The following is a 14,206-nucleotide window of genomic DNA, read 5'->3' on the forward strand; positions in this document are numbered from 1 at the left end:
TAGACCTTTTCGTTGTGTACAAATTTCTGTTCTGGTACACGTATGTTTCGGTGTGATTTAAAACACATTTCACGACAAAAATTAAATAATTATATAAATTCTAGATTAGAAAAGTAATTGTTTCGAACTGCGACATTTCGTAATGTACATTAGGTATTTGAACAAGAATTATTTGAATTCTAGTTATCAAACGAGCTATCTTAGTATTAACAGTAGTGGGATTGTTTGTTTTAAATAAGTTTCTGTATTGCATCATTCAACGTTTAGAAATAAATTCCTATAGATAACCAGTTTTATTTTAAATATGCATTTATCGCAATTTAAGTATTTAACTCGGTACAGCATTGCAATTTTTCTTTAAGCATATTTGTATTTTTTGTATTTTATATTACATCGGCGGTAAAGTAGTGCCTATCAGAACAGTGTTTATTTCAATATTAAAGATAATTAAAATTAAATAACTGAAATCTCATTATCTTTACAATTTTTATACTAGTAATAGACATGTGATACGAGACACGACATAACTGACTTAACACGAAATTCAACTTTTGCATGATTACTGCAGTTTCATTATGAAAGGGCGAATGATGGTATTTGATTGGGATGGCCGAAGTTCTATGTGTTTAAAGGTGGTTAGTGATTAGTATGTGTTGTATAACAACGTAGAAGGCGGTAGAAGTAATTCAATTAAACAGTTACATTTATTTTACGGATAATATGGACTGTGTAGATTTCTCCGCTTTTCAACTGCTGTAGGAGCTTGAAAGCTTGAAGGAATTATTGTATTTTATAGGTTAGTACATTCATATCATTTTACACTAATTAATCTCATCACTTTCACTGAATTTTGAATTTTAATTATGTTTGTGTTATTGATTTAATTACAGTGCCGTGCCGTATAATTAGTTATACATTCACTTCAATTAAGTCATTGACTAGTGTGTACAGTAAGTAATGTGTTATCTTTACAAATACTTATCCTGAGCTATTTTAATTGTTTACGAAGTTCATATTTTCTTCCTTTTTTTTGGCAGGTTGTGTAGTTTTTTTATGTATTTTTATGGTATCGTTTAAATACTGGTATTTTTTTAAAATACTAATGCTTCTGTTGTAAGTACAAAGTACTCTGGCTTCGGTTTTGGTCTGACAGAATGTATTTTTTAAAAGTAAATTATTTTTAAAAATATATGAATGATTATGATTTATACTGTAGCGCCGATTAATTTCTTATTGTAATTTCCTTATTCATGTAATTCTTGTGAATTTAATTTTAAAAACCTGTAAGAATACATAACCTCTTCAACAGATGCAGTTCAACTAACTGGTTTTTAAGTCTGTTACTGATCACTAAAAATTTTAATGGCAGATTATAAACGTTATTGATATATATATATTTTTAATTGCATTATATATCTTATTATTGTAATAATTTTTAAAATTAACAAAAATAATTGTAATTATTAAAAAAAAATATTAATCTACTTTACTCATCACAGTTTCAATTTTATTGATAGTGGTTTTGGCAAATTAATATATCATTTTATTAGTTTGGCTTACAAGTTTAAAAAAATTTAGTTTATGTTCATAATTATGCTCACCAATGCCTTTTCTTATTAGGCTATTATATTTTTAGGCTATCTGACTGTAAAATGAACTACCCATTTGTTCTCTGCTATGTGAAATGTGTGTGTTACTTTTTATTATTATTACTAAAGTCATTAACATAAATGTACCTATAAAAAGTCCAGATAAGTTTATACCAGATGTAGACAAACATTATGAAGTTGTCAAGAAATATGATCGGTGCTTTTTACTTGTATGCTTTTCTGTCATTAGTTATTGTTTGTATTATTATGAATAGTTCATAATATTAATCTATCGTAATGAGATTATAATGTGGTTCCAAAGTCCATACTTATAGTGTGGACCAAAGGAAAAAATAGGTCTCACTACAGGATTATAGCTCCCAACTCTCTTAGCCTATTCTTGTTAGTTATTTCTGATCAGTTAATTTTTATTTATATCTCTAGATGTGTTGATTTACTGTGGTGTTGGTTTGTATAAAGAAAACCTGTAAGGATGTGCTTCTTTGTTATTTTAGGTAATAAAATGTATGTACAATTAAGAAAATCTTATAAAATGTTTGATTTGTGTAGTTTTTATTCAATATAACTCAAAAATGCTTAATTTTAGCTTAAATTCTCCGTACAGTATTTGTATATGTTTTCCAAAAAATATTTACTACATGAAAAAGCTAACTGAGAAAAGGCCGTTTAATAATTAAACTTTGATTATACGAATCTGATGACACTAGCACAATAAATCATCCCTTGGTAAGTGAAAAGATATTATGTTTATTACAGAACTTTTTGTACCAGATTTTTTTCATTGTATTTGAATTTAATTATTTATTGCTTTTTTGAGAAATACTATGGCAATTATATTATGAAATTTGATATATATTGTTTTAACTGTGTACAGTTACGGTAAAATAAATTATGAAATAATTATTTTGTTTATGTTTAATGATCTTGCAACATTTACAGTTTATTGATCTTCAGTTAATCTAAATAAAAATAACATGCTAACACAAGTGTGTAAACACAATTGTGATGTAAGACATGTTTCTGTATATTTGCACAGCTTTATGTTGTGGTAAAATGTAATTTATCGAAGAGATGATGAAATTTAAGAAATTCAGTTGAAGACTAATTACTAGAGTTTTTTCTCTGGTTTCATATTAAATTGCACAATTTTGATTCTATGTTTCAACATTACTTGCTCACTGTTAAAGTCTGTGCCTTAAAAATCATTTTGTGTGGTATTAAAAAGGTTTTTCTGACCATGTTTTTCTTATTTATTATTAATTTTTTTATAATAATTTCTTGCAATATGAAAACTGGTATTGTTAACTGCATTTCTGTTTGTTTCAAATTATTTAAGTTATCTTGTTTTGTAATTACATTTAGTGTTGAGTATTTTTAATTTTCTGTGTAGAGTAAAATTTGTTGTTTGTTAGAATGACAAGATTAATGATGGGCATTACTATTTTATATCTGTAACAATTACTTTTTTTGCATCTCAAACAAATCAAGAGCTATTGCTGCTTACATTGTAAATAATTATATATAAAATTGTGTATCAAACACTTTGAGTAGTTTCAGCAATGCTAATCTATTGTCAAATACTGTTATATAAATATTATTTCACCAGCCTTTTCTATGGCATTTTATTGAGCTTTAATAGCATCATTTTCTTTTTTTCTTTAAACTGCTTCTTTAGTGCAGCTTTCATTCCTTGATTACAAAGTAGATATTCCCTTTTCATTATCTTTGGTCTTTTATTTCCTGCTGACCTAATCTTATTTCCCATTTGTTTAAAAATACTTGTTTTATTTTTAACCATCTTTTTTTATTTTGTATAATATTTTAATCTGCTTAACATTCTATAGGGTGTCCCATATAAAACGCAACCCAACCTTATATTGGTAGGTATTGAAATAATAAAAAGGCATGTGTAAATGTAAATGTAATTTTTATTATTACCATCCATTACCTTACATTTCAAGCTTCAATTCTTTTTACAGCATTTCTTGCAACTTTTTTCAAAGTTTGTGGCTGGATATTTAATACAGCTTGTTCAATATTGAATTTCAATTGTTCAAGTGTTCGTGGTTTGTTGCTGTAGGCTTTTTCTTTAAAAAACCGCATAGAAAAAAATCTGCCGCAGTCAAATCTGGAGATCTTGGTGGCCACAAGCCTCGACCGATAACACGATTACCAAAGAATTCCTCAACGAAATCAGAAGTTCAACCTGTGTAGTGCGATGTCGCACCATCATGTTGTAGCCAGCAGTGTCTATCTTCCTCCTCCAAGAGTGCAATGAACTAAAATAAAATATCCTGATATCGTTCTGCATTAATGGTGTACTCGAAAAAAATAGGACCGATTATTTTCTTCCGTGATATCGCGCACCACACGCCTAACTTCTGCGGGTGTAATTGTTTTTCGTGATAAACGTGGGGATTTTCAGCACTCCAAATTCTACTGTTTTGGCTGTTTACATAGCCATCCAAATGAAACCGTCCTTCATCTGTGAAAAATAATGAATCCATAACATTAATTCCCTCATGCAGAATTCGATGGAACCGTTGACAATATTGTAGCCGTTTTTTCTTTGTCGGGCTCAAGAAGTTGATGAACCATTTGAATGTTATAAGGTCGTAATTGTAATTGTTTGATCGCCCGATGAACAGTTGATTTAGACAAATTAATTTCAGCAGACAAACGTCTGATCTATTTATTTGGAGAGGCAAGTAATTGGTCTTTGATTTCAATGACTGTATCTGTATTCAACACTGACGCAGATCTTTTGTGTTCCTTTTTATTAACAGAACCAGTCTCTCTAAATTTTGCAACTAACCTTAATACTGATGTTTTGTTAGGAGCTGGTTTATCTGAGTACTTATGGCGAAACAAATCTTAAACTGCAACCACTGATTTCGTACTGAAGTACAACTCAACAATGAAAACACATTCATGTAGCGAAAACACCATCTTGTCTCTAGCAATACACTGAACGTTATGATTGCATTTTTGTTACTTTCATCCAAAGGTCCTATGTTCAAATCCTGTTCAGGCATGACATTTTTACAAGCTACAAAAATTGTCATTCATCTCATCCTCTGAAGTAATATCTAACGATGGTCCTGGAGATTAAAAAAAAAGATGTTAAATATGCAGTGTTTTTACTTAAAGTATTTTTCTACTAATAGATATTAGTCATCTGTGACTGATACTGATTTGTTGTATATCAGTTGTTTTGATTTCAGTTGTATTTACAGCCTGTAGATTTAAAGTTGAAAATATAAATATTCAAGTATGGGCAAGTATTTTTTCATTAGAGTTGTGTTAGTCTGCTACAAGCACAATTAATTGTGCTGTGGTAGATTTTATATACTGTTCAAGTTTGTACTTTTAGATGTGATTTTGGGTTTTAATATTTGTGAAATTTCTAAATTTTGTTAATATAACTGTATTTATGGTTGTTTGTGTGAGGTGATTGGTAAACTGAGGAGTCTGTGTTATTGTGGAGGTGTTTATGTATATTTGTAGAAAGGGAGGCTTTTTTGTTTTACACCACCTATCTCAATCTTTCTTATAACAAAGTGGCATTTAAATCAGCTGAGGTTCAATTGGCACTAGTCAGAGGTGGTTTTTTCAGAATTAATGAAATTCATTATCATACAGCCACTTGTTTGCTGAGAAAAGTAATATATTAATTTGTGGCTGAATATTATCTCCATTTCACTTGGCTTAATATAGTGATAATATAATACTATATGTAGCTCTGTAATAAAGCAATTGGGATCCATTTTATCCCTCACTTTTCCTTTGTAAGTCGTGAACAGGATGCTTGTTATTCTTGAGAATGGCTATGGTATGTTTGGGAATGACTTGTCACATACAATTCTTGGTTTTGCCATTTAGTAACAGACATTAATGGATGCTAATTTGCTTTAAACTACTATTAATTTATTTATAATGAGTGTAAGCTTACTTTTATGATTAAATTTTTGTGTAGGGTAAATCAGTTTAGTGTTATTTCATTTTGGCAGATAATCTGGGTAATACTTTATTTAGATAAAATGGTTTTAATTTGTTAATATTTGTATTTTTTTTTTGGCAGTTTGTATATATAGTTAGCATAAAATTAAATTAAAAGTAGAATTTAACAGTGTTTTTATTCTCTTTGAAATATAAGAATGAACGCAAAATGAATATGTTAATTTGTAAACAAACATTTATTCATGCACACACACACACACACACACACACACACACACACACACACACACATACATATATATATATATACATACATATGATTATTTCCTGTTTTACTAACAGTGATAAAACATGAGTGTGGGAAACAGTGAGTCAGATTGATTAACGGTTGTGGGCACTTAGATAAATACATAAATATAAATGCGTGTTTAAGTGAATGACGACTTTCTATTGATAAGGGAAAATGTAGTATATTATTTTAAATTTACATCTAAGTTAATGTAAGAGTCGCATATTATTTGACAGTTTTATGTAAATTTCTATTCTTTGATTTATTATAAAGAAAATTCGGTTTTATTGGACTCAATACTAGATTACAATTAATTTAATCTTTTTTATTGAATTTATGAATGGTATAATAGATGATATAAGGTTTTAACAATTTTTTTTGTTATTTCATGGGATATAAAAAGATTTTTAGAAGTATAACTCATCGGATATATTCACGTGTTTTCTGGTATGGTAAATTATAAATTATTTACATTATTATTTGTTTTATAAGTTTTTTGTTCTTTTATCCTTATGGCAACTTTCATGTGACTGTCTGAATGTGTTCGATAACTTTTGCCTGACTGCTCAACCTTGCAATTTAATAATTTGGTTTGTAATTGTCGCTCTCAATATAGAAGAAGATATCCTGAAGAAATGTATGCTGTGTAATATTTTTAAAAAGTTCTTGAAAATGTCTGGTACAGAATTAAAAGTCAAAGTTAGTTTTATTATCACACGGTATAGTTATATATGATTTATGGTTGCTAGAATCAAAAAATCACCAAATAAATTTCTCTCCTGAGCTTTTTATTTTGTGAAACTCAAATTCCAGATTAAATTCATATGATCTGTATTACTAATAAGAATAGTACGACAGAGATTTTTAAATTACATTAAGTGGTAAATATTTTTCTTTTTTAATTTGAGGTGTAAGGTTGCTGAGTTGTGCAGTTAAAATTGTCCAACATTTGTAATGAAAACTAATGGCTACAGTATGCAATTTGAATATATTATTGTAATTTTTTTGATAATCTTTAAAATGTTTTAATTATGAAAAGTTTATAATGTTTGAAGAGCATTGTGATCCACCAAAATCCTTTGTTCTGTGATCTTTCATACTCTACGTTTTTCTCTATTTATTAATTTGCATGCTTTTTTGTACTCCAAATCTTTGTAATGATTTTGATATTTTGATGATTGATTTGTGCGCATGTGTGTATTTGCTTGTCAATACTTGATGACTACTATAAATTAGCTATCCGTAAAGACTTTGTAGAAATTTACTGGATGGTTGCTTGAATTGTGGATTTAAACTAATACTCCAGTTATTTATATTAGTCTTACTTAGTTAAATTACAGTAATTATAAAACTAAAATTGAGTATAATTTAAAATAGTCTCTGAATAAGTAGCATTTTTTGTATGTTGCTCAAGAAAATCAACAAATAATTGATTTTGGAACATATTTGAAAAGAGCTGAGATCATACCCATATATATTTAAATTTTTTAGTTATTTCTCTCTTGGAGGCTCTTATGTTAAAAATGTTTGAATTATTAATTTTTTTCATAAAAGATAAAGTTTGGTGTGATGGGGAAAGTGGTTGTAAATGTAAATAGCTAGGCATTGGAATTCTACCTTGCTCCTCAGGAATATTTAAAGTCCAAACAGTAGGCCAGAGTTTTTTTTTTTACAGTTTTTTTTATGTTTGGTAATTTTGTATGGGTAGTGTACCACTGTAATTTCAAAAAGGATGCATCAATTTTAATCTGTTAAATCTGTTAATCTCATTATTTTAATCTGTTTATGATGATGCTAATTTGGAAAAAGCTTAGAAAATATTTTTTAGTGTACATGAAGTATTTAGTATATTGATACCTTTGGCATAGAGAATCTCACCATTAGTAATCGTGCTGAGTTTTCTTTTTTCATAATATAAGTTTGGTCTTTTTTACTTAATAAACTAATACTAATTATTTTATAAACTCTTAATTTTAATGAATGTTTACACATTTTGTTTGTGTATTAACATAATTTACTAAAATGTAATAGCAATATAGGATTTTTTTTTGTAACGAGTTATTTTTCTAGTTTATAACATCCTACAGAGTGGGTGGTAGGTTGGTATGTCCCTTTACACTGTAATAAATGCAGCTTAATCGGGCTCTACTGCTGCTGGAAAAGGTGGGAAGGATAAACTGTGGTAGGGATCATCTGGTGTGTTTATTTGAGGTGGGATGACCTTAGTCGCAGTCGAATGTGGAATGATGGTGGATACGAGTGCGTTCACTTTCGATGAGCATTTGTTAGCTTGTGTGTGGGTCCACAAATGTCCACACATTTAAAACATTGGAGAACATTATGAATGACTTTTTCCATTTTGGAAAATTGTCACAGACACTGCAAATGTTAATGACATGTTAGAAGTCTTTTGCTGTGGGATTGTTCTTGTTGTGCCACTAAGTGGGAGGACAAGCGCTCGAGCTGAGATGTTTGCTGCTGTGAAGGCATCGGTTTAATGATCACTGATGAAATCAGTGCAAAAACGTTTCGTAGAGATTGACAATGCGAATCCATGTGGGGAAGGAGTTGCAAGTTAAATGTTTTTATCCAGCAGCAGTTAATGAGTTGAGTAACAATAACCATGATCGACATGTTTATGGATGTCAGTTATTGCTTGAATGCTTTTTGAGAGCAAATGATAAAAAGAACGTTATGTTTTCAGATGAGTGCAATTTATCGAAACTCTTGAAACCAAAATGGTTTTTCTGGGTGAAAGACAATCCTCATTTGTTTTTTTTTAGGAAATTGAACAACATCCGCTTCATGTTATGGTTTGGGCTGGGATGACAACTGAACATCTCCTTGGTCCTTACTTTTTTCTTTTTGATGGTGCAATTAATCAACACAGTTATCTGCAAATGATTGAGAAGTGGTTGCTTCCAGAATTAATGGCTAAAGGAATTGCCGACATCATTTTGTTTCAGCAAGATGGTGCTCGAGCACATTTTCCTTTGAATGTTCGCAGATGCCCAATGAAATTTTTATGAATCGCTGGATTGGAAGTGATCTGCTCCACTGCCTTGGCCAGGAGGAATCCCTCACCTCACCACACCTGACCCACAATGCGCTCTTGGGTTTTGTAACAAAGAGAACCGAAAACGCAGATACATCAATAACAAGCAGCTCAAAGATGCTGTTCGGTCAGTGTTTGAATGAATCACCTCTAATTTGCTGTAGCGGACAGATATAGAGGCACATACAGCTGTGCTTTGAACATTGTGGAATCCATTTGAAGTGACCAAAGGGTGGTTGCTAAACCAATTCAAAAAAAACTGAAACTTCCCTACTTGTTTCCTACTTGTCTCAGGACCTTAAAACTATTTATTTTTTATTTAAGTAGTTTACTTGTGGCTGCCATTTTTGTTACGGTGTGCACACCTATTTTTGTGAATGTAAGGGTTTGTGAAAAAAATTGTAACTAGAAAACTGTTGTTGGTCCTGGAAGAATGAAACAAAAAGCAATTTATTCATATTTTCTAAAGGTAAAAGATTGGTCTAGTGGTTTCTTTACCTATTTCTCTTCTTTCTACTAGAGCATTATCAATTGAACATGAAAAACAATGAAATTTCACTTTGATAATTTTTTCAAGAGGCAGTAATGGCATACACAGTTTGAATTATTTTTTATATATATATATAGGTAATATGTTAATAATTTTTCCATAAGTAATATTAATTATGATAGATATATGTATCTGTAAACTTTTATAAATTTTTGAAAAAAAATTTATTTTAAAAATTCAAATTTTTGCTTCAAATAACTCTGATGGTGGTGGTGTTAAAAATCTCAAATTTGCACAACTTACAGTGTTTTTGTAAAAACCTGTTAAAAGTAATACCATTTTGACTCACAAAATAAGTGCCCCAAGTGAGTTTGTGGTCTTCTTGACCCCTTAATATTTTTATACTTATTACTATAGTTGAAATAGACTTGTTTCAATCATTCAACTGCAGTGTTCATGTTATAACAGGCGCTTGAAGTCATTTCCAGTCATGAGGAAAATTCATCTTGCAATATTCTCATTTATGCTTGTTGCATCATTTAGCTTTACAGTTACAACAAACTGGTCAGGCTGACATTAGTCAGTGATCTGTTCACATCTTTACAGAGTATCTAAAATTTAATCGTGTGTTAGGAAGTGTTTATTAAATAAATAAATTTTACTTAATATTTGCAAATTTTAAAATCGGTTAAATTTTTACATTATTTTCAATAATTTCACATAAAACAATGTTCCATCGGAATTTATGTGAATGAAGAGTGTCTTAAACCAGAGTATGGTACCAAAAGAACTCATTAAAAATTGTGAATTTAGTGATGAAAATGAACAACTTAATTTTTTATGTGTTAATTCAGATGTCACTAGTGTTTGTAAATATCATAAAGAAAGGTTTTTGTCAAAATTCATTCACTTGTATGGACAGTTATATTGTGACCCTTTGAGAACTCATAAAAAAACTGTTAAGAAAAACTTAAGACAAGTAACATTAGAGCAAGTTCTTAAAGAACACATTTTTCAAAATTTAAATTTAGTTCCTGGAAAGTCTCTTTTTGATAAATGTTTCAAAAGTATTTTTTCTCAGCAGAACAAAGAACTATATGAATACGAAGACCAAGAGCAATACATTGCCCCACATTACAATATTGAACAATTGGATGCTGCTTGTACCATTTTGGGTGTATCACCTCCATCAAAATTGAAAAAATTAAGCATAGATATAAGGCCATTAGCATTAAAATTTAAAATAAACAAGGTATCTGAAAAATTAAAAAAGAAAGTGTTTTGACTCAAAAGTTTCTGAAAATGAAAATCCAGCTCAATCTTCTTCACATGAATATGTTGATCTTATTTTATAACTAAAAGAAAAAGTCTTCTTGCTTCTAAAGAAGATAAGGTTAAAATTATTAGTTTTCTTCCCCAATCATGGACCAGATCTAAAATAATACTAGAGTTCAATGTGTCTGAGCGTTTAGTTAGATTTACTAGAGAATTAGTTAATGAGTAATTAGTTAATTCTACCTGAATTAGGTAAAAGACATAAAACAGGAATTAGTAATGACACAATAAAAAAGGTTGTGTTATTTTATGAAGATGACAATAATAGCAGCCTGTGCCCTGGTAAAAAGGATTGTGTTAGCATGCGTGTTGATGGTGTCAAAAGGCATAAGCACCTTGTTCTGATAAACTTAAATGAATTTATGTTTCCTTTAAAAGTGAAAGAAAAAGATTTAAGATTGGAAGATGAAAGTTTTGCGAACTTCGTCCATTTTGGACGGAGTTCGCATTTTGGACGAAATCAAACTCATGTTTGATGGTCCTAAACTTAATGTTAATTATAAGAACTTAGTAGACATCTCTGTTTATGACAAGGATAAGTAGGATAGCTGTTTGATGAATGTGTGCACCAAATGTCCATGTAAACAGTCAGTGTTTGACATGTTCAACTTTTCAGAAGAGTATATTGTGTTGCCAGATTCAGTAATGTACAAACACTGGATAACAGCTGCTAGGGCTGTGATAATTATTACTGTTCTTCAGACCAAAGATGAATTTTTTGAATCATTAGTGGAAAAATTGGAAAAGCAGAAAACTCAACATTTAGTGTCAAAATCTGAAGCTCAGTATTTCAAGAAGAAAAAAGAGAATTAGGTAAAGAAGAATGTTTGGTGTTGGCAGACTTTGTAGAAAATTTTCCTTTTCTTTTTCAGGATGAGATACAAAGCTTCGTTTGAGTCAACAGCCAAGCCACAGTTCACCCTTTTGTGTTTTTATTTCAAGGAAAATGATGTATTACAACACAAAAGTGTCTGTATTTTAAGTGATCACTTGAAGCATGATACAGCAACATTTTACTGCTTTCAAAAACTTTAACAGACCATTTCAAGGAAGTACATCAGATTGTTAAAAAACTCATCCATAAAATAAAAAGAATTTTGCTAATTGTTGCAGTCACAAAAAAAACTTCAACCTTGAAGCTGAGTGGCAATTCTTTAGATCATCCCATGTGAAAACGCCTGTGATGGTGTGTGGTATGGGAGGAACAACAAAAGAAGAGGTGGCAAAGGCCATTAAACAATCAGATACTAAACGTTGATGAAATGTATTAATTTTGTAATCACAAGCTGAAAAACATCAAGTATTTTTTTATTAAATCAGATGAGATAACTAAGATTTCAGAAATTCGAAAAAAACCATTTTGGACTGCTGTGAAAGAGTTGTTGGTACTAGAAACTACCACAAATATGTTCTTGTATCAGAAGGCATTGTCAGATGTTACTTTACTTCAGACTCTAAGGACTATGAAGACTATCCTGTGTCAAGTATTGTACCACTTTCACTTAAGGAAAAAGACTATGGTTTGTGTGTATGACTTGTCAGTGGTTGATAGAAGTGGTAGCTATTAGCCTTGAAGATGACAATGTGCAGGTTCATTTTTTCCATCCACCAGGACCACGTATACCATTTCAAAAGTCTCAACAAGAAAAGTGTGGGTACTGCTCTGCAAAGTCCTGAGAAAATTCACATCCCTTGAACTAACTATAGTAATGGGTTCTCACACAATTTCGAGATAATTATCAGAAGAGATATCACAGCTGTTGGTTAACCACACTAAATAATAAACTTCCATTGCTACAAAAACAGGCTATTTCATTGAAGAATAATTAATATTTTGCTACAGTTTATTTTTTTTTGATAGTGTTTATAAAAATAAACCAATATAAAAATAAAAATGAATTCTTGAAAAAAAAAATGTAGGCTATTTATTGAAATCTCAATTAGGGTAAGTTTTACAAGCATTTTTGAACAAAATTGTACTAGGTTACTGGTATTGTTAAGTTATCATTAAATTATGACCTGCCATTAATAATTAAAAAAAAAAAAAAAATTTTCAAATATTAAAAATATTAACAACATAGGGACTAAGTATAAAAAATGTAAAATGCAAAGAAGACAAGAAACCCTCTTGGAGCATTTATTTAGCGAGTCAATAAGGTATTACTTTTAACAGGTTTTTCATGATTTTTGATTAGACAACTTTTTTATTAGAGGTTACAACTTTTTTATTAGTACAATACAGAAGAAACTTTTTTATTTGCCATAAACATTTACAAAAACACTGCAAGTTGTGCAAATCTGAGATTTTTATCACCAGAGTTATTGTAGCCAAAATTTGTTTTTTTTTTTTAAATTAGTTTTCAAAAATTCATAAAAATTTAGGGGTAAGTTTATCACCATTAATATTATTTATGGTAAAACTACTAACATATACCTACATAGAAAAAAGTAATTCAGACTCTGTATGCCATTCCAACTGCCTCTTGAAAAAAATTATCAAAAGTGAAATTTCACAGTTTTTCATGTTCAACTTTATTGGTAATTTTCTCATAGAAAGAAGAGAGATAGGTAAATAAACCACAGGATCAGTCTTTTACGTTGAGAAAATATGAATAAATTGCTTTTTGTTTCATCCTTACAGGACCAATAAGATTTTAGTTATGACGTTTTCCGTAAACCCTTAAAATCACAAAAATAGGTATGCATACTGTAACAAAAATGGCTGCCCCATGTAAACTGCGTAAATAAAAAATTAAAAATAATAGTTTTAAGATGTAGGAAACATGTACAAGTACATGTAGGGAACATGTAGGAAACAAGTGGGTAAGTTGCAATTTTTTTTGAATTTGTCAAGCAACCAGCTTATGTTTTTTTGGAGCACTTCAAATGACTTGACCCACAGATGTTTTAGATCCATAGAAGACAGCACCTATCCTAATTATTTCTTAACTATTGTAAAGGGATTTGCCATCCACCCCGTACTTCTTTTTGTTGTATAAAGAGTTCATTTCAGATCATTGTTATTGTTGTTGGAAAATATGTATTCCGAGTAAAAATTATTTAACTCATGTTTTTTTTTCTAAAGTAAGTCATTTTGTAGATGAAGTGGAAAAAAAGGTATTTATTTTCCATGCACTTCCATTGCTATTTGCCCTGTTGTGCCATTTGTTTTCCATTCATACGATACTAGACCTCAAATCTATTTTATAGGGATCCTCTTGTTTGTGATAAAAGTACTATTATCTTAAAACACACACATACACACACATTGATGTGATACATTTATAATAAGATGATAACAGAAACAGGAACATTAATTTATCTCTTTATACACATGTCTCAGCCTTTTCAGTGCATTTAAACCTGAGAGTCAAAAGTCACCAGTCAGAGTTGCATTTCTGAAAGTGATGGTGTTTCATTGTTCAGACATTGTCTGATAAGTGGTATTTAGTTCTACAAGTGACAAA

General features: G+C 30.0%; 1 protein-coding gene across 4 annotated transcripts in view; it reads left to right on the top strand.

Moving 5' to 3' along the window:
- The first annotated feature begins 386 nt into the window (after nt 1-386).
- RalGPS (Ral GEF with PH domain and SH3 binding motif) overlaps nt 387-14,206 on the top strand; it is a 63,962-nt gene continuing 50,142 nt past the window's right edge. The window contains exons 1-2 of one of the 4 annotated variants that reach the window (XM_075374007.1): nt 387-796; nt 891-950. Coding sequence is in view for 2 of the 4 variants with exons in the window: in XM_075374005.1 (XP_075230120.1) it covers nt 6,248-6,306 (59 nt within the window). In the remaining 2 variants the exon portion in view is untranslated. Of the gene's footprint in view, nt 797-890; nt 951-6,065; nt 6,307-14,206 lie in introns of those variants that run through there. The other 3 variants (XM_075374006.1, XM_075374005.1, XM_075374008.1) reach the window with 3 other exon arrangements.

This window comes from Lycorma delicatula, chromosome 8, assembly GCF_047948215.1.
Source record: "Lycorma delicatula isolate Av1 chromosome 8, ASM4794821v1, whole genome shotgun sequence".
NCBI classification, from domain to species: Eukaryota; Metazoa; Arthropoda; class Insecta; order Hemiptera; family Fulgoridae; genus Lycorma; species Lycorma delicatula.